The sequence below is a fragment of the Oncorhynchus keta genome, chromosome 5 (genome assembly GCF_023373465.1).
Source record: "Oncorhynchus keta strain PuntledgeMale-10-30-2019 chromosome 5, Oket_V2, whole genome shotgun sequence".
NCBI classification, from domain to species: domain Eukaryota; kingdom Metazoa; phylum Chordata; class Actinopteri; order Salmoniformes; family Salmonidae; genus Oncorhynchus; species Oncorhynchus keta.
Window position 1 is genome coordinate 29211185 of NC_068425.1, and position 21436 is coordinate 29232620.

The 21436-nt window shown below is 42.3% G+C and overlaps 4 protein-coding genes across 47 annotated transcripts; 2 read left to right on the forward strand and 2 right to left on the reverse strand.

Annotated features, from left to right (window-relative positions):
* Nucleotides 1-997: 997 nt before the first annotated feature.
* On the forward strand, nt 998-4551 carry LOC127930112 (lipid droplet assembly factor 1-A-like). Of its 6 annotated transcripts, none has more exons than XM_052519429.1 (6): nt 998-1127; nt 1644-1749; nt 1885-2053; nt 2245-2383; nt 2482-2624; nt 4349-4551. In XM_052519429.1, the coding sequence occupies exons 2-6, from the start codon at nt 1654-1656 to the stop codon at nt 4405-4407; spliced, it is 606 nt and encodes a 201-aa protein (XP_052375389.1). In that variant the 5' UTR covers nt 998-1127; nt 1644-1653; the 3' UTR covers nt 4408-4551. The 6 variants fall into 6 exon arrangements, with proteins under 6 accessions (XP_052375389.1, XP_052375388.1, XP_052375390.1 ...); XM_052519428.1 differs by lacking the exon at nt 998-1127 and adding an exon at nt 1135-1296; XM_052519430.1 differs by lacking the exon at nt 998-1127 and adding an exon at nt 1303-1525.
* Nucleotides 4552-6005: 1454 nt separating this feature from the next.
* On the reverse strand, nt 6006-13433 carry LOC127930111 (ER lumen protein-retaining receptor 2-like). The gene is made up of 5 exons (XM_052519427.1): nt 13173-13433; nt 11734-11834; nt 9381-9539; nt 8996-9248; nt 6006-7305 (listed from the first exon to the last, which is right to left on the reverse strand). Exons 1-5 carry the CDS (start codon nt 13261-13263, stop codon nt 7271-7273), a joined length of 639 nt encoding a protein of 212 aa, XP_052375387.1. The 5' UTR covers nt 13264-13433; the 3' UTR covers nt 6006-7270.
* Nucleotides 13434-13596: 163 nt separating this feature from the next.
* On the forward strand, nt 13597-16162 carry si:ch211-139g16.8 (immunoglobulin superfamily member 6). 3 transcript variants are annotated; one of them, XM_052519426.1, is made up of 6 exons: nt 13597-13892; nt 14023-14364; nt 14538-14629; nt 14786-14836; nt 15180-15290; nt 15534-16162. In XM_052519426.1, the coding sequence occupies exons 2-6, from the start codon at nt 14028-14030 to the stop codon at nt 15582-15584; spliced, it is 642 nt and encodes a 213-aa protein (XP_052375386.1). In that variant the 5' UTR covers nt 13597-13892; nt 14023-14027; the 3' UTR covers nt 15585-16162. The 3 variants fall into 3 exon arrangements, with proteins under 3 accessions (XP_052375386.1, XP_052375384.1, XP_052375385.1); XM_052519424.1 differs by having other exon boundaries at nt 13604-13892; nt 14178-14364; XM_052519425.1 differs by having other exon boundaries at nt 13605-13892; nt 14181-14364.
* On the reverse strand, nt 15733-21358 carry mfsd13al (major facilitator superfamily domain containing 13a-like). Of its 37 annotated transcripts, none has more exons than XM_052519423.1 (12): nt 20835-21358; nt 20086-20400; nt 19657-19953; nt 19402-19524; nt 19043-19197; nt 18712-18795; nt 18056-18231; nt 17928-17991; nt 17832-17895; nt 17521-17584; nt 17425-17488; nt 15733-16620 (listed from the first exon to the last, which is right to left on the reverse strand). In XM_052519423.1, exons 1-7 carry the CDS (start codon nt 21063-21065, stop codon nt 18084-18086), a joined length of 1353 nt encoding a protein of 450 aa, XP_052375383.1. In that variant the 5' UTR covers nt 21066-21358; the 3' UTR covers nt 15733-16620; nt 17425-17488; nt 17521-17584; nt 17832-17895; nt 17928-17991; nt 18056-18083. The 37 variants fall into 37 exon arrangements, with proteins under 37 accessions (XP_052375383.1, XP_052375381.1, XP_052375353.1 ...); XM_052519421.1 differs by having other exon boundaries at nt 18024-18231; XM_052519393.1 differs by lacking the exon at nt 17425-17488 and adding exons at nt 17393-17424; nt 17617-17744 and having other exon boundaries at nt 17489-17584; nt 17864-17991; nt 18024-18231.
* Nucleotides 21359-21436: the final 78 nt, after the last annotated feature.

Genomic DNA, 21436 nt, shown 5'->3' on the forward strand with positions numbered 1-21436 from the left:
AAGGGGTGCATCACCTGAGTGGGTTGATTCACTAATGTGGTCATCCTGTCTGGGTTGGCGCCCCCCCTTGGGTTGTGCCATGGCGGACATCTTTGTGGGCTATACTCAGCCTTGTCTCAGGATGGTAAGTTGGTGGTTGAAGATATCCCTCAAGTGGTGTGGGGGCTGTGCTTTGGCAAAGTGGGTGGGGTTATATCCTTCCTGTTTGGCCCTGTCCGGGGGTGTCCTCAGATGGGGCCACAGTGTCTCCTGACCCCTCCTGTCTCAGCCTCCAGTATTTATGTTGCAGTAGTTTATGTGTCGGGGGGCTAGGGTCAGTTTGTTATATCTGGAGTACTTCTCCTGTCCTATTCGGTGTCCTGTGTGAATCTAAGTGTGCGTTCTCTAATTCTCTCCTTCTCTCTTTCTTTCTCTCTCTCGGAGGACCTGAGCCCTAGGACCATGCCCCAGGACTACCTGACATGATGACTCCTTGCTGTCCCCAGTCCACCTGGCCGTGCTGCTGCTCCAGTTTCAACTGTTCTGCCTTATTATTATTCGACCATGCTGGTCATTTAAGAACATCTTGGCCATGTTCTGTTATAATCTCCACCCGGCACAGCCAGAAGAAGACTGGCCACCCCACATAACCTGGTTCCTCTCTAGGTTTCTTCCTAGGTGTTGGCCTTTCTAGGGAGTTTTTCCTAGCCACCGTGCTTCCACCTGCATTGTTTGCTGTTTGGGGTTTTAGGCTGGGTTTCTGTACAGCACTTTGAGATATCAGCTGATGTACGAAGGGCTATATAAATACATTTGATTTGATTTGATTTAGTATTTGCCTCGAGACTGCAGGGTTGCCAGTCCAAGCCTTGATTCTGTCTGTTATCCTTTGTATAAGAATGTTTTTTATTTTTTATTTTTTAGACTGACCACTGCCTATTCCTCACTATGTACACTTGGGGAGAAGGGTAGATCATTTGGATGCAAACTTATTGAATGGGTTGTTTGTTCTATTAGTTCTATTTCTATGTATCAGTCACACATGCTTTTCAGTCCTAGTAATTTTTGTTCTTTGCATTTGACACCTTTTTGTTAACCTCGCGATAGTTCACACACAGCTTCAAACCAGTCGGCACACTTACTGACAGGTAGATAACGAACAGAGTAGTAAAGGATTAGATAGGAGGGTTTAGTTGTTCTTAATGTTTGGTTCTTTAGTCCGTAAACTGTGATTGACTAGACACTCCAGTACAGTAAGTGGCGGCATTCAACGATAACGTTTGTTTGCGGACCGCCATAATATTATAGAAGAAGAAGGTAACGAACAGTTTTGAAAAACGTTTGGATTAGTAGCAAACTACACGATTAGCTGTGTTAAAATTAAAATCGTGTGGAATTATGGAGTAACTCAATGTTAGCTAGCAAATCGTTGGAAATAGCTTTAGCCATTCAGCTAGGCTAACGTTAGTGAAAGTAAACAAACCAAGAAACCCAGCTACTGCTAGCTGATGTGTCATCAAGGCGCTTTGCTGAAATAGACTTATAAGTGAGCTAGCTAGATACTCGGTATTCATATGTGTGTATCCATGAGAGGTGGCTAAACTATGTGACAGAGACATTTATTTATTTGTAAATGTTTCCCTCGCTTCTTCTGTGCATGATAGAAACCTAACAATGCAGTGCAACAATGTGACAACTATCCCCAAAGGGCTACTGCAGCTTCGAGACAGTTTGAGTAGCATGATGGACAGCCTGTACAAAGACCCCAAGGTAACAGCACCATGTCTCCTCTTCAGCAACATTGTTAAAAGATCTTGGTCTAACAGTAACAGACATGTATTACTTCTTAATAGGACAGTAGGTAATGTGAAGCATGTTCATGACCCTTCTCTCTCTCCTCACTAGGTGGCAGAGCTGATGAACACATCAATGGGGCAGTACCTCAATGACCACCCATTCTTAGCCCTGGCTGTGTTGGTATTTGGCTCCATGGCCACTGTACCCATTGGGATTTTCCTGACCTTTGCCACCGTTACATTCATTGGTGCCACTGTGGGTTTCGTTTTATTGGAGGGTAAGTCCCTACACTATCTATACAATACCTACTGTCCACTACTACAGTGCCAATACACTCTTCCCAGCAGTGTAGTATAACAACTAATCTGAATGCCTGTCTATCAGGGACAATGATGGTGGCTAATACTGAAACCCTTTTTCACTATCTTGTTTTTCCTCATTATTCCTACCTCCTCCCTCTCCCTCCAGTGTTTCTGCTATCCCTAGGAGGGGTCAGTCTGCTGTGTGTGCTCTCTGCTCTGGCCATCCTCTCCATCCTGGTCTCCTTGGTCCTCGGTGCCTGTTACATTACCTCTTACAATGTGCTCAACTTCTACTACAGCCAGCGGTATCAAAACACACAGCATGGAGTAAACACACACACACACAGAGGCCCTTCATTTGAGATTCTCATTTTCTCCCTCTTTCTTTCTCTTTTTCACCCAGTGTCAGTAGGTACCGAGTCACTAGGTTGGAGCCTGCGACAAATATAACAGTCATGGAACAAGATGGGTGTGTTCAACTTAACTTGATGAACAAAAACTCCTTTCTAGACATACAGTTGAAGTCGGAAGTTTACATACACTTAGGTTGGAGTCATTAAAATTTGTTTTTCAAACACTCCACAAATTTCTTGTTACCAAACTATAGTTTTGGCAAGTCGGTTAGGACATCTACTTTGTGCATGACACAAGTAATTTTTCCAACAATTGTTTACAGACACAGATTATTTCACTGTATCACAATTCCAGTGGATCAGAAGTTTACATACACTAAATTGACTGTGCCTTTTTAAACAGCTTGGAAAATTCCAGGAAATGATGTCATAGCTTTAGAAGCTTCTGATGGGCTTGTTGACATAATTTGAGGTTTTATTTTACTAGGCAAGTCAGTTAAGAACAAATTCTTATTTTCAATGACGGCCTAGGAACAGTGGGTTAACTGCCTGTTCAGGGGCAGAACGACACCTTGTCAGCTCAGGGGTTTGAACTTGCAACCTTCCGGTTACTAGTCCAACACTCTAACCATTAGGCTACCCTGCCACACCATGTATTTCAAGGCCTACCTTCAAACTCAGTGCCTCATTGCTTGACATCATGGGAAAATCAAAAGAAATCAGACCTCAGAAAATAAATTGTAGACTTCCACAAGTCTGAGCAATTTCCAAACGCCTGAAGGTACCACGTTCATCTGTACAAACAATAGAATGTAAGTATAAACACCATGGGACCACGCAGCGGTCATAACGCTCAGGAAGGAGACGCGTTCTGTCTCCTAGAGATGAACGTACTTTGGTGCGAAAAGTGCAAATCAATCCCAGAACAACAGCAAAGTACCATGTGAAGATGCTGGAGGAAAACGGTACAAAAGTATCTATATCCACAGTAAAACGAGTCATATATCGACATAACCTGAAAGGCCGCTCAGCAAGGAAGAAGCCACTGCTCCAAAACCGCCATAAAAAAGCCAGACTACTGTTTGCAACTGCACATGGGGACAAAGATTGTACTTTTTGGAGAAATGTCCTCTGGTCTGATGAAACATAATGACCATCGTTATGTTTGGAGTAAAAAGAAGAGGCTTGCAAGCTGAAGAACACCATCCCAACCGTGAAGCATGGGGGTGGCAGCATCATGTTGTGGGGGTGCTTTGCTGCAGGAGTGACTGGTGCACTTCACAAAATAGATGGAATCATGAGGCAGGGAAATGATGTGGATATATTGAATCAACATCTCAAGACATCAGTCAGGAAGTTGAAGCTTGGTCGCAAATGGGTCTTGGGAGTGGCCATCACAAAGCCCTGATCTCAATCCCATAGACAATTTGTGGGCGGAACTGAAAAAGCATGTGCGAACAAGGAGGCCTGCAAACGTGACTCAGTTACACCAGCTCTGTCAGGAGGAATAGGCCACAATTCACCCAACTTATTGTGGGAAGCTTGTGGAAGGCTACCCAAAACGTTTGACCCAAATTTTACAATTTAAAGGCAATGCTACCAAATACGAATTGAGTGTATGTAAACTTCTGACCCACTGGAAATGTGATGAAAGAAATAAAAGCTGAAATAAATCATTCTCTCTACTATTATTCTGACATTTCACATTCTTAAAATAAAGTGGTGATCCTAACTGACTTAAGATGAGGAATTTTTACTTGGATTAAATGTCAGGAATGATGAAATACTTAGTTTAAAGGTATTTGGCTAAGGTGTACTTTAACTGTATCATACAATGTTGTTTCTCATAAGTTTAAAGTGTCCCTTTAATTTAATACTCAAGTTGTTTGTTCTCTCCCCTACTTTAAAATCTGTCAGAGAAGAAGATGAAGAAGCCTATGGGAAGCCGGAGGTTTAAGGAGCTGCAGCGTCAGTGATGGAGATGGCCTTCTACAGACACAATCGTATACTGATCACTGCACTGCAGTCCTTTCACTGGCAGATAGGGGTTCCTCTAGACTCAAGAACTAGATAGAGTAAAACCTCAGGTTGACTTTTCATTAAAGGCCCAATGCAGCTGTTTTTATCTCAATATCAAATAATTTCTGGCTAATAATTAACTTCCTTACTATGATTTGTTTTAAATGAAAACAAACAAAAATTGCTTTCTTAGCAAAGAGCATGTTCTCAAGCAATAATTGTTTAGGTCTAAGTGGGGAGGGAAAAACTGAAACATATCTGTTATTGTCAGAGACATTTGGAACTCTCTTATTAGTCTATAAACTAATTTACCGCCAGGTGATGTCAACAGGCAGGCCACATTTTCAGCCCACCAAAGCAGGCTGAAATTTCAGGTGGTCTTTTCAAACAGCTCTTGCACTGAAAGGGCATAATTTTCACAGTATTATTCCAACATCATCGTCTGGAACTATTTATAAAACAGAAAAATCTTTGACTGGGCCTTTAACTAGAAAAATCGATTATCCAAGCAGCCCAATGGAATCATCACCATTGATACAAGTATTAATATTTCTTTATATGATTCTGGAGGTTGTATAATTTCACCTGACTGAATGTAGGCACATTGATTGTTGATTTATTTTATTGCATTATAGCATTTGTACTAATATCACTATTTCTTGATATTTCTAAAGGTTAAGAGTACAAAGATGTATATTTTATACATAAACAGTTTAAATTCAAGCTGCTATCGGTTGCTAGTCTGATTGTCAGATGTTACATGCAATGAATGCACCTTGGTTTTTATTGTCCATTTGCAATGGAGAGAGGATTAAGAACCTGTCATGGTAGAAATTATTTGTTAAACAAAGCCCATTTAGAACATGACAGATGACCAGGTAGCACTGCAAATAATATACCTGTTACTGTATTTGACAATCTGTGTATTCTGGAAACAATGTGTGCAGTATGCTATAATCCATATTGTACATTTGCCAAAAAATTATAGTAAATGTGTTCCTCTAGTTTTGATCCACATAGGATTAATAACAGGTCAGTCTTAAATTTCAAATCTGTTGTCCATTTGAAAAGTGGGAGCTAGTTTGTTACTAAGGTCATGTCAGTTTGTGTGAACCAGAAACATAAAGTATGCACTAATAGAGATGATAGTGACTGATGTATCAAAGTGTTATGTATTCAATTTAATGTACCTTTTCTCCGAAGATTAGTGGCGAGATGTTACTTTGATGGAATGTTACAAGTAAATCACTTCAACTGCACTAAATTGATTTGCTCTAGAAAGCCAGTGTCTCCATATTGGAAGACATTTTTCTAATGTACAAAAGTCATTTGTAATGATTGACCCTTCACAGATGTATAGTTCTGGCCTTGAGCAGTTAAATGTTCTGTATTGTCATGTTTAATGTGGACCCCAGGAATAGTAGCTGCTGCTTTCACAACAGCTAATGGGGATTCTATTAAAATAACAAGTCATTTTAAGTACTTATCATTTTTTTGCCTAATCCTTTTCTAGCTGTCTACATAGGTGGTGTTTTTTCACATTAACAAGGTAAAATTGTGCTTTTTCATAAAAAGTTTATTGGAGGCGACGTTGTATCACAGTGTTCATGCAACTTAAAACAAAATAAGCTATAGGAATGACAAATGAAAAGACTATGGGGGTTTACTTAGCTGGGAAAATGGGTCAAATCTCAACATTGAACTCAAATGCATCTATACCAAACACCGTATCTCACACGCATTCCTCCTGAACACTGTTCTAGAATATCATGTATATTTCAATGGGTCTTTTACCTCTGTGACAAATGACTGAATCGTTATTTAAACAGCTAAACAAACTGACCATGTAAGGTGATTACAGTATTCAATCAAATTAACCTTAGTCTATGACTGCATTGAAAACAAACCAAATAGCCCTGTCAGGAAGCACATTTTCTGATACGGACCCCTAAATTACTTAATCATCCAATGTTGAACAAGCTGAGCCTGGGCCTAAGTCATGCAATAAACTCTTCTTTTGGTTGGGGATGTGAAAGGTGATATGTATCATGTTAAGATGGGAACTTCATCTTAGAAAGGCAAGTATGTACATAAATGGAGAACACCAAGATGAAGAATTTATGCTTTCAAATTTGACAACAGCATTGAATTTTACCAAAAATGTCAAAAAGGGCAACTGGAAAAAAGATATTGGGCAAAGGGTTATATAAACAAGAACCCATAAGTGGGCTTTGCAGGATAACTTTTTCAAGAGAGGAGTGCAAACTGGGATATCCAAATGAAAGAGCACCTACAAAACATAAGTAAATGTAGTTGTGAATAATAAATTGGCCAAGGGGGTACAGTCATGTAAAAACAATGTATGAAAAAAATAGCAAGACATAAAATCATTACATAATACTCCTTGACACATCGTTTCCATCTTAATCATAAAGATTACATTTTTGTATTTCATTTTGAAGTTTGGCATGGTACTTTGCATTGAGTCAACCCTAATCAATACAATGCATATTGAGCCATCAAAGAGCACACCTCACATGTCGAAAAAAAAAGCATGTTTTCTTTCTATTTTGAACAGCAAGGAGAAAAGGTAAGGCAATATGCTAAAAATAGATATCTGATGACTGCGTGAAGACCTGGGATGACCTCATTCAGTTTGAGCCATGTGGTTTACCAGTTCAAAGTTATTCATGAAGAAGACTAGTGTTTTCCCCCTTGAGTCGCTCTGTCTCTCAGGCATCTTGCTCGGCGGGGGTTCCATGATGTCATCTCCACGCAACCTGAGTCTGCTGGGAGACACGGGGTCTACGTCTGAACCTCTCATGCTGGCAGGCTCAGCTTCTTTCCTTTCAGCACTGAGGATTATTGAGATACATGTCAGAGGGTCCCAAAAATATATATTTCCCTTGCAGTGTGCAGACTCCTGTGTACTACAACATTCAAGGTGTATCTAGATAGATTATAACTAATTTAGGATATGATGTAGTCCTACAAACTCAAACATCAATTATTTACTAACTCTATTTTATCAATGTACCAATCAGGCTTCAGGAAGAAGCATAGCACAATTACAGCAGCCATTTTAAATGATATCACTGAAGCCATAGACAAAAAAACAGCACTCCGTCTCACTTTTTATTGATCTCTAAGGCTTTTGATACAGTTGATCATGCTATACTAAGGCAGAGACTGTCGAGTGTAGGTCTTTCAGAGCATGCAGTTGCAGGGTTTGCTAACCATCTGTCTGATGGAACTCAGTGCACTCAATTTGACAGGCTTATGTCTGTTAAATTGTCTGTCTTGAATGGTGTGCCCCAAGGCTCTGTACTTGCTTCTCTCTTATTCACTATTTATATAAATGATTTAGACAAAAATGTCCAAAAGGCACAACTTCATTTTAATGCTGATGATACTGTTATTTACTGTTGTGCCTCGTCTCTTACAAAAGCTTTCCAGAACATGCAAACTGCTTTTTATACTGTTCAACATACCTTGTGTCAATTAAAGCTTATCCTCAATACTGACAAAATTAAACTAATGGTGTTCTCTAATGCAAGAAATAGACCTCTGAACCTTTCACCTACTACCTGTCAGGGCAAGGAGATTGAGGTTGTAACCTCATAAATATCTTGGAATTTTAATTGATGACAGCCTCTTTTAAAATTGCATATTCAACAACTTACAAAACAATTGAAGCTGAAATTGGGATTTTATTTTAGGAATAAGGCCTATTTTTCTTTTGAAGCCAGAAGGAGGCTGGTGTCAGCTACATTTATGCCTTTACTAGAATATGGGGATATTTTATATATGAATGCTTCCGCTCAGTGTTTGAGATCAATTGACACCCTTTACCATGGCACTTTGAGATTTATTTTAAACTGCAAAACCTTTACGCACCACTGCACTTTGTATACCAGGGTTGGCTGGACTTCTCTAGTCACTCGTAGGCTCAGTCACTGGTAGACTTTTATTTACAAAGCCATTTTGGGTTTACTATCTTTTTATTTGTGCATTTTTATTGTTCAGGAATGTGGTGGGTACTCTCATCATTCGCTGGACTTTATCCTGCTAACTGTTCCAAACGTCCGAACTGAATTTGGTAAAAGGGCTTTTATGTACTCTGCACCATAGTCTTGGAACACCTTACAAAATACTTTTAAACTGGAAGAACTTGTCCCGATTGGTGTTTTTAAATCACTGATGAAGGATTTTGAGGCTGATTCCCTGACCTGTCAATGTTTTTAATTTGCTGTTTTATACTCTTGTGAATTCAATGGTTTTTACTAGATTACTTGTAGTTTTTCATGTTGTTTGTCTGTAATTTTTTGTAATGACTTGGTGCTGCCTATCTTGGCCAGGGCGCTCTTGAAAAAGAGATTTTAATCTCAATGAGCCCTTCCTGGTTAAATAAAGGTTAATAAAAAATAAATAAAATAAAACTCCAACAAGGCTTACTTACGCATATATAAAATACCAGATGGTCAAACAGCAAATACACAGATGGCAGAACATAAATCAGAAGTGGACATTTAGGTGGAGACTCACCTTTGGTGACATAAAGGTAGAAGAAGTCGCAGTAGAGGATAGTCTGCACCATGCCGGCCACAATGGCGATCATGTCGAAGAAACCCTCGAAGTAAAAGCGCCAGATCCAGTTGAAGAGGTACAGGGCCCGGTAGAGACCCAGGAAAAACAGGTAGTGGGTGGTGATTGTCTCCGCCTCGCCCGTCTTACTGATCATGAAGAGCTGGGGCAGGATGGCCACCGACTCCAGGTAGATGGAGAATGTCCACAGGATCTGATAGAAAGACAAACACACAACACCGTATATTAGCCATTAATCTCATCCGCCAGCTCTGACCATGCGGAATAGGTTAAGTAGACATCAACTAGGGGCTTCTCCTTCATATGTAATGTAAATGTCTCTAACCTCTAGGAAAGAGAAGTCATGGTTGACCAGGCAGGCGAGGCCCCCTACAGGAACCACCAGGAATTCCATTCGGAAGCTGTCATGGTTCCCATCATAGGTGGCCTTGAACTTCATGTAGATCAGGTAGACCGTGGCGTAGGCACAACCAATGTAGATGACCTGCAGAGAAGAGTATAGGGAGAAAATGAATCAAATCAAATTTTATTTGTCACATACACATGGTTAGCAGATGTTAATGCGAGTGTAGCGAAATGCTTGTGCTTCTAGTTCCGACAATGCAGTGATAACCAACAAGTAATCTAACTAACAATTCCAAAACTACTGTCTTATACACAGTGTAAGGGGATAAAGAATATGTACATAAGGATATATGAATGAGTGATGGTACTGTAAGGGGATAAAGAATATGTACATAAGGATATATGAATGAGTGATGGTACAGAGCAGCATACAGTAGATGGTATCGAGTACAGTGTATACATATGAGACGAGTATGTAGACAAAGTAAACAAAGTGGCATAGTTAAAGTGGCTAGTGATACATGTATTACATAAGGATGCAGTCGATGATGTAGAGTACAGTATATACGTATGCATATGAGATGAATAATGTAGGGTAAGTAACATTATATAAGGTAGCATTGTTTAAAGTGGCTAGTGATATATTTACATAATTTCCCATCACTTCCCATTATTAAAGTGGCTGGAGTTGGGTCAGTGTCAATGACAGTGTGTTGGCAGCAGCCACTCAATGTTAGTGGTGGCTGTTTAACAGTCTGATGGCCTTGAGATAGAAGCTGTTTTTCAGTCTCTCGGTCCCAGCTTTGATGCACCTGTACTGACCTCGCCTTCTGGATGATAGCGGGGTGAACAGGCAGTGGTTCATGTCCTTGATGATCTTTATGGCCTTCCTGTAACATCGGGTGGTGTAGGTGTCCTGGAGGGCAGGTAGTTTGCCCCCGGTGATGCGTTGTGCAGACCTCACTACCCTCAGGAGAGCCTTACGGTTGTGGGCGGAGCAGTTGCCGTACCAGGCGGTGATACAGCCCGCCAGGATGCTCTCGATTGTGCATCTGTAGAAGTTTGTGAGTACTTTTGGTGACAAGCCAAATTTCTTCAGCCTCCTGAGGTTGAAGAGGCGCTGCTGCGCCTTCTTCACGACGCTGTCAGTGTGAGTGGACCAATTCAGTTTGTCTGTGATGTGTATGCCGAGGAAGTTAAAACTTGCTACCCTCTCCACTACTGTTCCATCGATGTGGATAGGGGGGTGTTCCCTCTGCTGTTTCCTGAAGTCCACAATCATCTCCTTAGTTTTGTTGACGTTGAGTGTGAGGTTATTTTCCTGACACCACACTCAGAGGGCCCTCACCTCCTCCCTGTAGGCCGTCTCGTCGTTGTTGGTAATCAAGCCTACCACTGTTGTGTCGTCCGCAAACTTGATGATTGAGTTGGAGGCGTGCGTGGCCACGCAGTCGTGGGTGAACAGGGAGTACAGGAGAGGGCTCAGAACGCACCCTTGTGTGGCCCCCGTGTTGAGGATCAGCAGGGAGGAGATGTTGTTGCCTACCCTCACCACCTGGGGGCGGCCCGTCAGGAAGTCCAGTACCCAGTTGCACAGGGCGGGGTCGAGACCCAGGGTCTCGAGCTTGAAGGGTACTATGGTGTTGAATGCCGAGCTGTAGTCGATGAACAGCATTCTCACATAGGTATTCCTCTTGTCCAGGTGGGTTAGGGCAGTGTGGTTGAGATTGCATCGTCTGTGGACCTATTTGGGCGGTAAGCAAATTGGAGTGGGTCTAGGGTGTCAGGTAGGGTGGAGGTGATATGGTCCTTGACTAGTCTCTCAAAGCACTTCATGATGACGGAAGTGAGTGCTACGGGGCGGTTGGGAACAGGAACAATGGTGGCCCGGAACAATGTATCCCATGTTAAGGGGGGCAGGGTAGCCTAGTGGTTAGAGCGTTGGACTAGTAACCGAAAGGTTGCAAGTTCAACTCCCCGAGCTGACAAGGTACAAATCTGTTGTTCTGCCCCTGAACAGGCAGTTAACCCACTGTTCCTAGGCCATCATTGAAAATAAGAATTTGTTTTTAACTGACTTGCCTAGTTAGATAAAAGGTCAAATAAAATGGTGCTGAGAAGAAAATAGTATTGCAGTCTAGACAGTCTCTCATAAGGACTAGGGCCAGAATAAATCTACAGATAGAACTTACCTGAACCCCCAGAGAGATTTGGTGAGGACATTGTCAATTGCTTATGCAGACGACTAAGGGATTCTACCTGGCCCAACTAATAACACTTAATCAATACTATACTATGGAGAGAAGGAAAGGAAGGCTCAGCCATCCTCTTACCTTCATGGTGGTGTTGTAGAGGGAAATGAAGGAGGTGAGGAGGTCCAGGTAACGAGTAGTGAAGACCAAAGCAAACAGGATCTGGCTCTTCCCAGAGATACCTGGATGGGACAACCAGTTTAACAACAGTAGGACTGTTAATACCTGGGAATGAAATAAGAAATTATTCTTCTAGTTTTGCATCACTTCAAGAAAGAACAAGTTCTGGAAGAATGGCAAGTCCTTCACAACTTCTGAAATAGTCTTCCTTTGCAAGCCCCTGCCCAGTCAGAGCTGCAAGTGTGATAGTATCTTATCAACAGCAGTTGGAAATGTGAGTGAGACAAACCCATGTCTGACTAGAGGATAAATTAACTATCTGATTGCTGAAACTACATCAAGAAATGCAGCAGCATCTCAAGACCAGGGTGATCACTCTGCAACTAATGCATCTCCATGTAGGCCTAATCGTAATGTGCACAAGACATCTTATTTATTCTATATATTACAGCGACTGGTATTAGAAAAAAAACAGCAGATCCTAATGCCTCAAAGGCAAATTAATCCGATGGAAACACGGTTGATGAGAGAAACGTGTGCGAGTGTTTAGAATATAGGATGTGTTCAGCTAATTTGACACATAAATGTATAAGTGTCGACTACTTTTGAGTGAGAATGCATTGATTCCTTGCCACCTAATTTAATTTCGTGAGACTTTCAAGAATGCCACGTCAGAGTCCAGATCTAACAATCAAACGCCGGGCTACATTGAGTGAACTCGCATGTCAGACTGTTGCAGAAAACAAGGTGACACTAAACGGGATGTTTAAACAGAAGTTATTCATAAATACCTAATCTGAAAGCAAGGTACAGTGTCCAAACCTGCATCACTTTATGAGCAATCGATTCTTTTAATCGTCTACTATTTTGGCTGTTACACATAGCTAGCTAATTAGATACCGTAGCTAACATGTTTTGCATAAGTGGCAAACCAGATATTCAATGAAGGCTTTGATTAAACAATAATCCATTTAGCTGGTAGTTAACTTTAAAATCAGAGCAATCCAAGTTGCCGCGCTAGAATAGACAGTTAGCAAGTTGACATGCTACTGTGGTGAAGTAGCTAACGTTCAACCAATTCAAGCTCACTAGCTAGCGAACACTCCAGTTCACACAACATGTTTCATGAGATATATATATATATATATATATATATACACACACACACACACACACACACACACCAGCACTTAAATTGCCATTCGTTGCTTGTTTGTTCTGTAGCTATCAGCTAAATATATATATACTATCCATGTTAGCTAGCTGTCTACAGGGATTTAAACTCCAGCTAACGAGATGGGTTGGAATGTGGGCAGACGGCTAACTAAATACATGAGTAGACAGCACATAGCCAATAAGTCATTTGAAGAAATATACATTTTAGTGGCTAATATACTCACCAGCACACGACCTGGTTTTCCATATTTTGAGCAGGAGAATGATGATAGCTGCCAAGTGAGAGAGGTCTCCCGTTAACCTGAAGATGTTCATTGCTAGAGCTGATGCCTTCTTCTGACACCGGTGAAAATGACTTAAAGTCTCCTGTTGACTTTTTCCTGGTTTAAACTAGCTTTCTAACTTATTTAACCGGCTTCACTATCCCTTTTTTGATGCAACGAGTTGAAATATGGCGATAGGGCAAGTCGACGTGGAAGGGGGCGTAAGAAAAACGTAAATTACAAAGCAAATTGGGTTCGGATTGGATACTGCGATTTGAGTGACAACTGTGCAAAACACGCCCACCAGCATCCATTGGTAAGAATTTCTAGTTGAATAAACGCAATGTGACTGTCATGCCAGGGCCTTGAATTTGAAGAACAGCGAACAGATTGATTCTCACATCTCGCTGATGCTGCAACATTACTACGAGAAGACAGTTTTGACTGACAACTGTGAGAGAATTTGTTTGGGATTACAACACCAAACACATAATGATGAGATACTTGGTAACAGGATGGAAAACTGAGAGAAGTGAAAACATCCATCTTCCTGTTCTGTCTATTGCACACTTAGTCATGAGATCACAGCGCGCACACACACATATTGTGTCAACATTATGTTTTCATCAGAACGGATTTGTCAGTGTTCTCCTCTATCACGCTAATGAATCTCGACAGCCGGTAAGGACACATCAACTAAATTAAATGTGATTAAATATCAGATTAAAACGGTTTTGATTCCATATTAGGTTCACTTATAACGATTGAGAGTACAACTTTACGATTATACCTGTATCTCTTTTTACTCCAGTCATCATGGAGAACAAGGAAAACTGCCCCCCAGGGTTATCGTTACACCAGCCAGACGATATCATTTGGCGGATAGGGGGTCAGTCAGCCTCTCTCCCCTGTAACATCATATATGATACCAATAGGAACATTGATTTCCTCTGGTTCGTCTTCAAGCAGGACACTCACCACTCGGTCGATCTGATGACCCAGCAACACAAATACAGCCTGGAGAGAAACAGCCTCAATATCAACTCACTCCAGGCCAATGACAGCGGGGTGTACCACTGTGCTGCCTTGTTTAGAGACGTGGTATGCAGCGGGGCACAGGAGATAGGGCAGGGCACCACGCTGGTGGTGAGAGGTAAGAGCATAGAATTAAATAGAACATGTGTCATTTAAAATGATTACTCATCATTTAATGTATCTCTATGGGTAAGAGTGTTTGGGGTAGCAAGGGGGACTTTTCAGTTCTACTCAGGTTTTGCCTTGACAACCATATGAAAACCAAGTGCCAGTTCTCCTGTGTGCTTTCAGAGAGGGGCGTGCAGATGGCCTGGCAAGTTTTGCTGTTTGTCCTGTTAGCCTTGTACAGTCTGGCAATACTGATTCTGATCATTCGTAAGAAGGTAAGCTATTGTATTACTCTAGATACATGCATATAATGATCATTATGAATTGGTTGTTGTTTGAGATGTAACAGAGCACAAAATATATTGACCAATCATGCAACCATCATAATCATCTAGTCTACATTGGATTATAACCTGCTCATTCTACACTAGACTGGGAAAGACATTGCCGTTTGCAGAGGCACACAGAAGAGTGACATACAGGTGCAGTCTTCTCTTTTGTACTGCCTCACTGAAGTTGTTCATGATGTCTTAAAGAATACTTGATACCAGCACAATGTGCAATGTGTTCTCAATATTTAGTTTCACCATGTTGTGGAAAGCCCAATGTCTTAAACAAGGAACAGCTATATTTCTAAGCCCTTGCTATCATTGTTTTGTAAGAGGGGGTATTCCTCTTCAGTAAATTCCTAGTAAAATCCTCAGTCTCACAATGTTGAGACTTTAATGTATGTTTACATTGCAGAAAGACAAGGAAATACACTTTTTAGTTGTTATTTACCACTGCGATGTAACCAATTTGTTTGCTGTTCATTCTCTCTTACAGAAGAATAAAGTTCGAGTACAGTTTGGTGCTGTTGTGCAAGAGCTGTACGGTAAGAGGAACTTACGAAGTAACAAGAAAAACCCCAACCACAGTGGCCCTGCTCAAAACAAGGTACGAGATGGTCACATTGCATTTTCCTAATATGGCTTATTGGCTTTCCTAATAAGTATGAGAGAGGCTAGGAAAGTGCTTCGATCTTATGTTATGTTTATGTTATGACTCAGTTATATCAACCTGTTTTCAATTGACTAAATAATCACACCTTTGTCTTAAGCAAACTCTTCTCTTATCAACACATCTAATCTACACCATGTTGACTCTACAGCTGATAAACTCAACTGAATCGTCTTGCAGGTTGAAAGCCCCCACTCCAACCATCCAGAGGACATTTACCAAAACCAGTAACTCAACAAAAAGGAGAACCATTAATGACAGCTACTTCCCTACACAGACTGATCTTCAGGCGGGAGACTATAAACGAAGGACACTGCTGACCTGCAAAACGACTAACCAAAATCTAAAACTGACCCGTAGCTTAACCAAAGAGAGTAAGTAACCAGACAAAAACAATCTCGATTTATTGATAAACTTCAAATTAATCAGAAAGAAAAACAGAAGTCCCTCTACTGAATCTGAAGTTCACCTATTTGAATATCCAATTTGTTTTGTCCATGTTTCAGTTTGAAAAGTCAACGTAAATAACACGTGCAAGTTATTTGAATGAAGGCGTATTGTTTTTAAATGGGATCAGTGTAAAAGGACACGTAGGAAACATTCCCCAACAAATGAATGCAAATCATTTGAATGAAAAGTAATAGCATATTTGTTTGGTATTAACTATTTAGACAAAGGCACAACATCACAATGGTTCAGGTCCCATGATAACAGTATGTAGTATACACAATGTCAAAGAAAAAATCTGTTTTTACATTCAATTTGTTTGGAGAACAAAGTCTGAAAACTAATAAACTATGTGAAAGTAATCTGATGCTACAATATCCCTCAAACTTGGTTAAGTCATACAGTTTCCACAGTAACTAACATAATATTATTGCATAGAGTAATAGCAGACTCAGGCACTGTGCTCCTGCTACCAGAGTTAAGGTCAGTACCATTCCCTTCATCACCACCAGACAAGTTCACCAACAAACATAACAAACACATACAGATGGAGTGTTTTCTTCTGCAGTACCCTCCGGCCATTACACCCCCATGTTCCCTTTAGGAGTGCTGCAGCAACCTATCAAGTCTTAAAAGACAGCATAGACTGTGACTCATAAACAGCATAAATTGAGTGACTCAGCCGTCGATATACATGGTGTCCACGGTGTGACTGTTGCGTATTGAGAAGGGCTTCCAGGCGAAGACTTGCAGGGCGGCAATACACATGGGCACCACACACACCAGGTAGAACATGGTGGTGTGGAGGGCCTCCAAGTCACTGCAGGGGAGGAGTAGGACATTATTCAGACAGTACAGGATCTGTTACAAGATATTATTATATTATTATTATATTATATAGAGGAGCTTCTGGAAATGTGTTGTCATGTATTCAACCAGTGTGTCTGTGTATCAAGACCATTCATAAAAATTACATATAATAATGCTATGATAGAGATACATTAAAGTAACGTATAATTAACGACCATGTCGTAGAATAAATGCAGTTGCTTTCCATGGGTTCACTGACACAATTAATGTAACATGTCAATGCAGCTATTTCACCACTAGGGGGTGTAAGCAGTCATCTCAGTAAGCGTAACATTAGAGTTCAAGCTTTAACCGCAGCAAGTTGTCAAACACTACATCTACGGATAACAATGTGTGATATCGGCACCTGAAATGAATCAAATGCTGCTATAATTCAGCCGGTGACTCGCTGGCAGTGAACCAATCCTAGATCATTCCCACTCCTACAGCTCCAAAATACAACAGTAAGACTGGTTTGGTCAGGCTAAAGTTAATTTGCATGCTGGCAGAGCAAACATGGATTATAGCTAATAATGCAAAACACAGAACAGGATCTTAAATGGTCGTCCTTGATAGTCTAAAGTGCCTTCCTCGCCTCACTTATCTGAAGACAGATCAGATACAAGCAAAATGGATGTCTACAGGGAATTCACTTTCACCTGTTCAGTACTCACCACAATAATACAATTAGCAAAAAGGAGATAAGGAGTGGACATTTAAGACTATTGAGACGCAGCCCTTACCTGGGGTTTGCATCCCTCCCAGCAGCCCTTACCTGGGGTTTGCATCTCTCCCAGCAGCCCTTACCAGGGGTTTGCATCTCTCCCAGCAGCCCTTACCTGGGGTTTGCATCTCTCCCAGCAGCCCTTACCTGGGGTTTGCATCCCTCCCAGCAGCCCTTACCAGGGGTTTGCATCTCTCCCAGCAGCCCTTACCTGGGGTTTGCATCTCTCCCAGCAGCCCTTACCAGGGGTTTGCATCTCTCCCAGCAGCCCTTACCAGGGGTTTGCATCTCTCCCAGCAGCCCTTACCTGGGGTTTGCATCTCTCCCAGCAGCCCTTACCAGGGGTTTGCATCTCTCCCAGCAGCCCTTACCTGGGGTTTGCATCCCTCCCAGCAGCCCTTTTGCACTTACCTGGGGTTTGCATCCTCCCAGTTTGCATCTCTCCCAGCAGCCCTTACCAGGGGTTTGCATCTCTCCCAGCAGCCCTTACCAGGGGTTTGCATCTCTCCCAGCAGCCCTTACCTGGGGTTTGCATCCCTCCCAGCAGCCCTTACCTGGGGTTTGCATCTCTCCCAGCAGCCCTTACCAGGGGTTTGCATCTCTCCCAGCAGCCCTTACCTGGGGTTTGCATCTCTCCCAGCAGCCCTTACCTGGGGTTTGCATCCCTCCCAGCAGCCCTTACCAGGGGTTTGCATCCCTCCCAGCAGCCCTTACCTGGGGTTTGCATCCCTCCCAGCGTCCTTCAGGTTCTCATAGCCAAACTGGTTTAGGAGGGAGACCACCAGCATAGGAGCCAGAGACTGGGCTGGTTTAGTGAACAGAGCATTGGTCCCAAACACCATGGAGGAGAGGGGGGAGCTGTAGAGGACAGAGGGAAAGGACACAACAAGGCTTTAAAACTTGATCCACTTACTTTGACGTCATAAGGATATAACAATGACAATAATAATCATGGATTGGAATGACTGGATTTATATTTTCCATCAAGGGCTCAAAGCGCTTTTAGCTCTACCCTTGCTAGTGTTTATCTCCGTCCCTGTGTTTACGTTCCTGTCTGTGTACTGTACGTGACTTACAGAGATGCACATTGATTGTAACCATTTTGTAAGAACATACAGCCTCTGTTACTTTTGTAATGTTAGGTAGGTGCCCTTCCAAGAGAGGCTGTTAGGTACTGTAGCACTGCCAATGAAGCTCAGTGTTAGCCTACAGAACACACCTGAAAGAGTAGTGTTCTATTTCTGTCTATCTGTAATGGATGGCTGGGCGGGTGGAGGTCACTGTGTGCTGATGTGGCACTATTATAACTGTGCTGTCACACAGCAGACCTGGGTTTACCTGCGCTTGTGTCTCTGAAGGTCTGAGTCGATAATGTCAGCCAGAGGCAGGTTAAACAGACTGAAGGCTGCCTGGACAAGGACCCTTAATGGCGACAAAGAGAATATAGATTTATTTATTTTACAATTAAATAGTGTTTGTATGATAAAGCAAACAGTTGTAAAATGGCACTGTTGTATATCCAACTCATGGAGCAAATCATGTTACTGAATTACATAACTGACATTGATATATGTGGAAATGTACTGTCATTAATGCCAGTGGCTACAATAACATATAAATAGATGATATAATAACATTACAATGACAATACCATAACATAACTTCTTACATGTTAGCGGTCAGGAAGAATGCCAGGATGTAGTAGTGATGTGGCCCCAGCACCAGCATGACGGCAGCCATGCCAGCCTCCACGTAGAAGGTGAGCAGGATGATCTTGTAGTAGCCTAGGCTGTGGAGCAGGCTCTGACTGCTCAGCACAACCAACTGAGAGAGACGCACCACAGAGAGATGACAATAACATACAGTAAGTAACACTTGGAATAAATCAATGAGGCAATGCTATAAAATAGGTGGTCTAGTGTGTGGTCAGCACTTGGCAACGCACTCAATGTAATACATTGGTGATGCTGAGTGAGGTCAGTGACTCCCTCCACTCAGTATAAAGTGTTTTGAGCTGTGGTATGTTACCTGAGGACAGATGAAGCCAGCTCCATACATGAAGCTCTTGGCCAGAGACGGAAGCACATTGGGGGGTATCAGATGCTCGGCGAAGATCATAGTGAAGTTATTACAGAATGCCACCATGAAGACCTGGAAAAAGTGCAAAGGATAGGAAATATAAATGTAATGGTCAGCTGTGGTACACACAGCTGTCCCCATTAACAGAACAAACCACATTCTGTGCCCCCATTCAGTGGCTGTACCCAAGTCTTTTTCTCTGACCTGAAAGAAGTTCATGAGCACAAAGAGCTGGAAGTCCCTATTGGTCAGGATCTGCAAGGTCATAGAGATCACCAAGGAGAAGGAAAGAGTTGATTGGCCAGAACCTTGGTAGTTTGACCTCGGTGCTGACCCTTTGGTGTCAAAGCGGCTCTCGCTGTGTAGGCCTGTGTAGATCATGCAGCCACAAGCCAGAACGGCCACCAGGACAGTGAAGCCCTGGAAGGATGGGAAGTCATCCATGTTCTGGGAGAGGAGGCCGCAGAATAGAACACTGGAAGAACCTATAAGTGACGCCACCTGGGGAGAGGAGGGGGGAGAGGAGACTAACGTGAGAACACTTTACTGACTTCAGACAACAAAATAAATACCATATACAGGCTAAAATGAAACATGTAAAAAAGCACTACACAAAACACCTCCCTTTCCTACCTGGTTGTATTTGATGAGTCTCAGCCTGCTCTGGTGGTGGCCTGAAATCTCTGCAAAGAGGGCGCACTGTGCCAGCAACACAAACGTCAGCATCCCGTCGAACGCACACAACGCCACCATCAGGTGGACGCCGCTCATCCAGTCGCCGGGGGCGTACTCTCGCCATGGAAACCAGGCGAGCAGAAAGGCGATTGCGTAGAAGGGAGCACCATACAGGATGGAGAGACGACGTTGAGAGCAGCACGGTACGCGGGAGTTATCCTGCAGGTAGCCGAACAGAGGGTCGTTCACTGCATTCCACACCATGTACACCACCTGTCAGGATGAAGGGATGACATAATTATTGTATTGTTAGCATAGAAATGTGTATCTCAAAGTTGCAAATATTGCACAATTGCCCAAATTACACATGTCAAAGGACTGTATATGCTGTCATGTGTTGTTCGTTCCACTTAATGAAGTGTGAGAAAGCTGCATGACCAATAATACCATTGTACATACATTCCTCACTACCATTGAGCATTGACTATCAAGCCAGTCATTCCCATTTTGAATTGACATACTATTACTGGGCAGTGCATAATGTTGGCCTATTATTACACAAGTGCACCATAGTCATATGGCCCGAAGGCTACAGTTGCTGTTTAACAAATAATAATGTGGTGCGGTTACTGGCCCAACACTCTAACCACTGGGCTACCTGCTACTCATAACGTGTACAGTATCTGTTACTGTAGTACAGTACTCACTTGTGACTGATGGAAAGCTCCTTCTGATATCTTGTACTTGTTGAGGAACAGCTTGACATAGTAGAAGCTGAATATGCTGTTCATCATGCCTGCTCCCAGGGTGGTCATGGAGTAAGCCACGGCGGCGGGGTGAGCCCCCAGACTCGCCAGGTGCCCAAGGATGTTCAGGCCGCCGAAGGTGCGAACACCTGCGGCTGGTTTCTCCACGGTCATGCCTGGTGGTGGTTTCATTTCCCCAGGCTACTCACTTTGATCTAATTACCACAGACTTGCAAAGTGAGTCGAGTGTCACTTGAGTGAAAGGTGAGTTTATAGAAACGGAGTTCATAGCTATTCATATTCCATGGCAAAAGTGCTGCAGTCGAGCGCAGAATTTCTACTATTTCAGCTTGGTCAGCAAACAGACTTTGCAAATACTAATTAAGATAACCTCACTGATGAATACACAATCACAACTATGTGTTAATATAAAATAATAACATTATGCTCCTCTCCTCGCTTGCAGCTATCAAACCCGTTTCTGTAAATGCGGAAATAGGCGGGGCAATAATCCATGTCACCGAACCATAACAAACAAACATTGGACAAAAAGGTGCTCTGGT

What these genes read in the sequence shown, in the direction of transcription:
- mfsd13al (XM_052519423.1), bottom strand. Translation starts at nt 21,065, where the DNA reads ATGAAACCACCACCAGGCATGACCGTGGAGAAACCAGCCGCAGGTGTT. An exon ending in GAGCTTTCCATCAGTCACAA is followed by an intron (nt 20,401 to 20,834) that starts GTGAGTACTGTA and finishes TCATCCTGACAG; the next exon opens with GTGGTGTACATGGTGTGGAA. An exon ending in GACTCATCAAATACAACCAG is followed by an intron (nt 19,954 to 20,085) that starts GTAGGAAAGGGA and finishes TCCTCTCCCCAG; the next exon opens with GTGGCGTCACTTATAGGTTC.
- LOC127930111 (XM_052519427.1), bottom strand. Translation starts at nt 13,263, where the DNA reads ATGAACATCTTCAGGTTAACGGGAGACCTCTCTCACTTGGCAGCTATC. An exon ending in GAAAACCAGGTCGTGTGCTG is followed by an intron (nt 11,835 to 13,172) that starts GTGAGTATATTA and finishes TGTCCCATCCAG; the next exon opens with GTATCTCTGGGAAGAGCCAG. An exon ending in TCTACAACACCACCATGAAG is followed by an intron (nt 9,540 to 11,733) that starts GTAAGAGGATGG and finishes TCTTCTCTGCAG; the next exon opens with GTCATCTACATTGGTTGTGC.
- LOC127930112 (XM_052519429.1), top strand. Translation starts at nt 1,654, where the DNA reads ATGCAGTGCAACAATGTGACAACTATCCCCAAAGGGCTACTGCAGCTT. An exon ending in GCCTGTACAAAGACCCCAAG is followed by an intron (nt 1,750 to 1,884) that starts GTAACAGCACCA and finishes TCTCCTCACTAG; the next exon opens with GTGGCAGAGCTGATGAACAC. An exon ending in GGGTTTCGTTTTATTGGAGG is followed by an intron (nt 2,054 to 2,244) that starts GTAAGTCCCTAC and finishes CTCTCCCTCCAG; the next exon opens with TGTTTCTGCTATCCCTAGGA.
- si:ch211-139g16.8 (XM_052519424.1), top strand. Translation starts at nt 13,704, where the DNA reads ATGATGAGATACTTGGTAACAGGATGGAAAACTGAGAGAAGTGAAAAC. An exon ending in CACCACGCTGGTGGTGAGAG is followed by an intron (nt 14,365 to 14,537) that starts GTAAGAGCATAG and finishes GTGTGCTTTCAG; the next exon opens with AGAGGGGCGTGCAGATGGCC. An exon ending in TTCTGATCATTCGTAAGAAG is followed by an intron (nt 14,630 to 14,785) that starts GTAAGCTATTGT and finishes ATTCTACACTAG; the next exon opens with ACTGGGAAAGACATTGCCGT.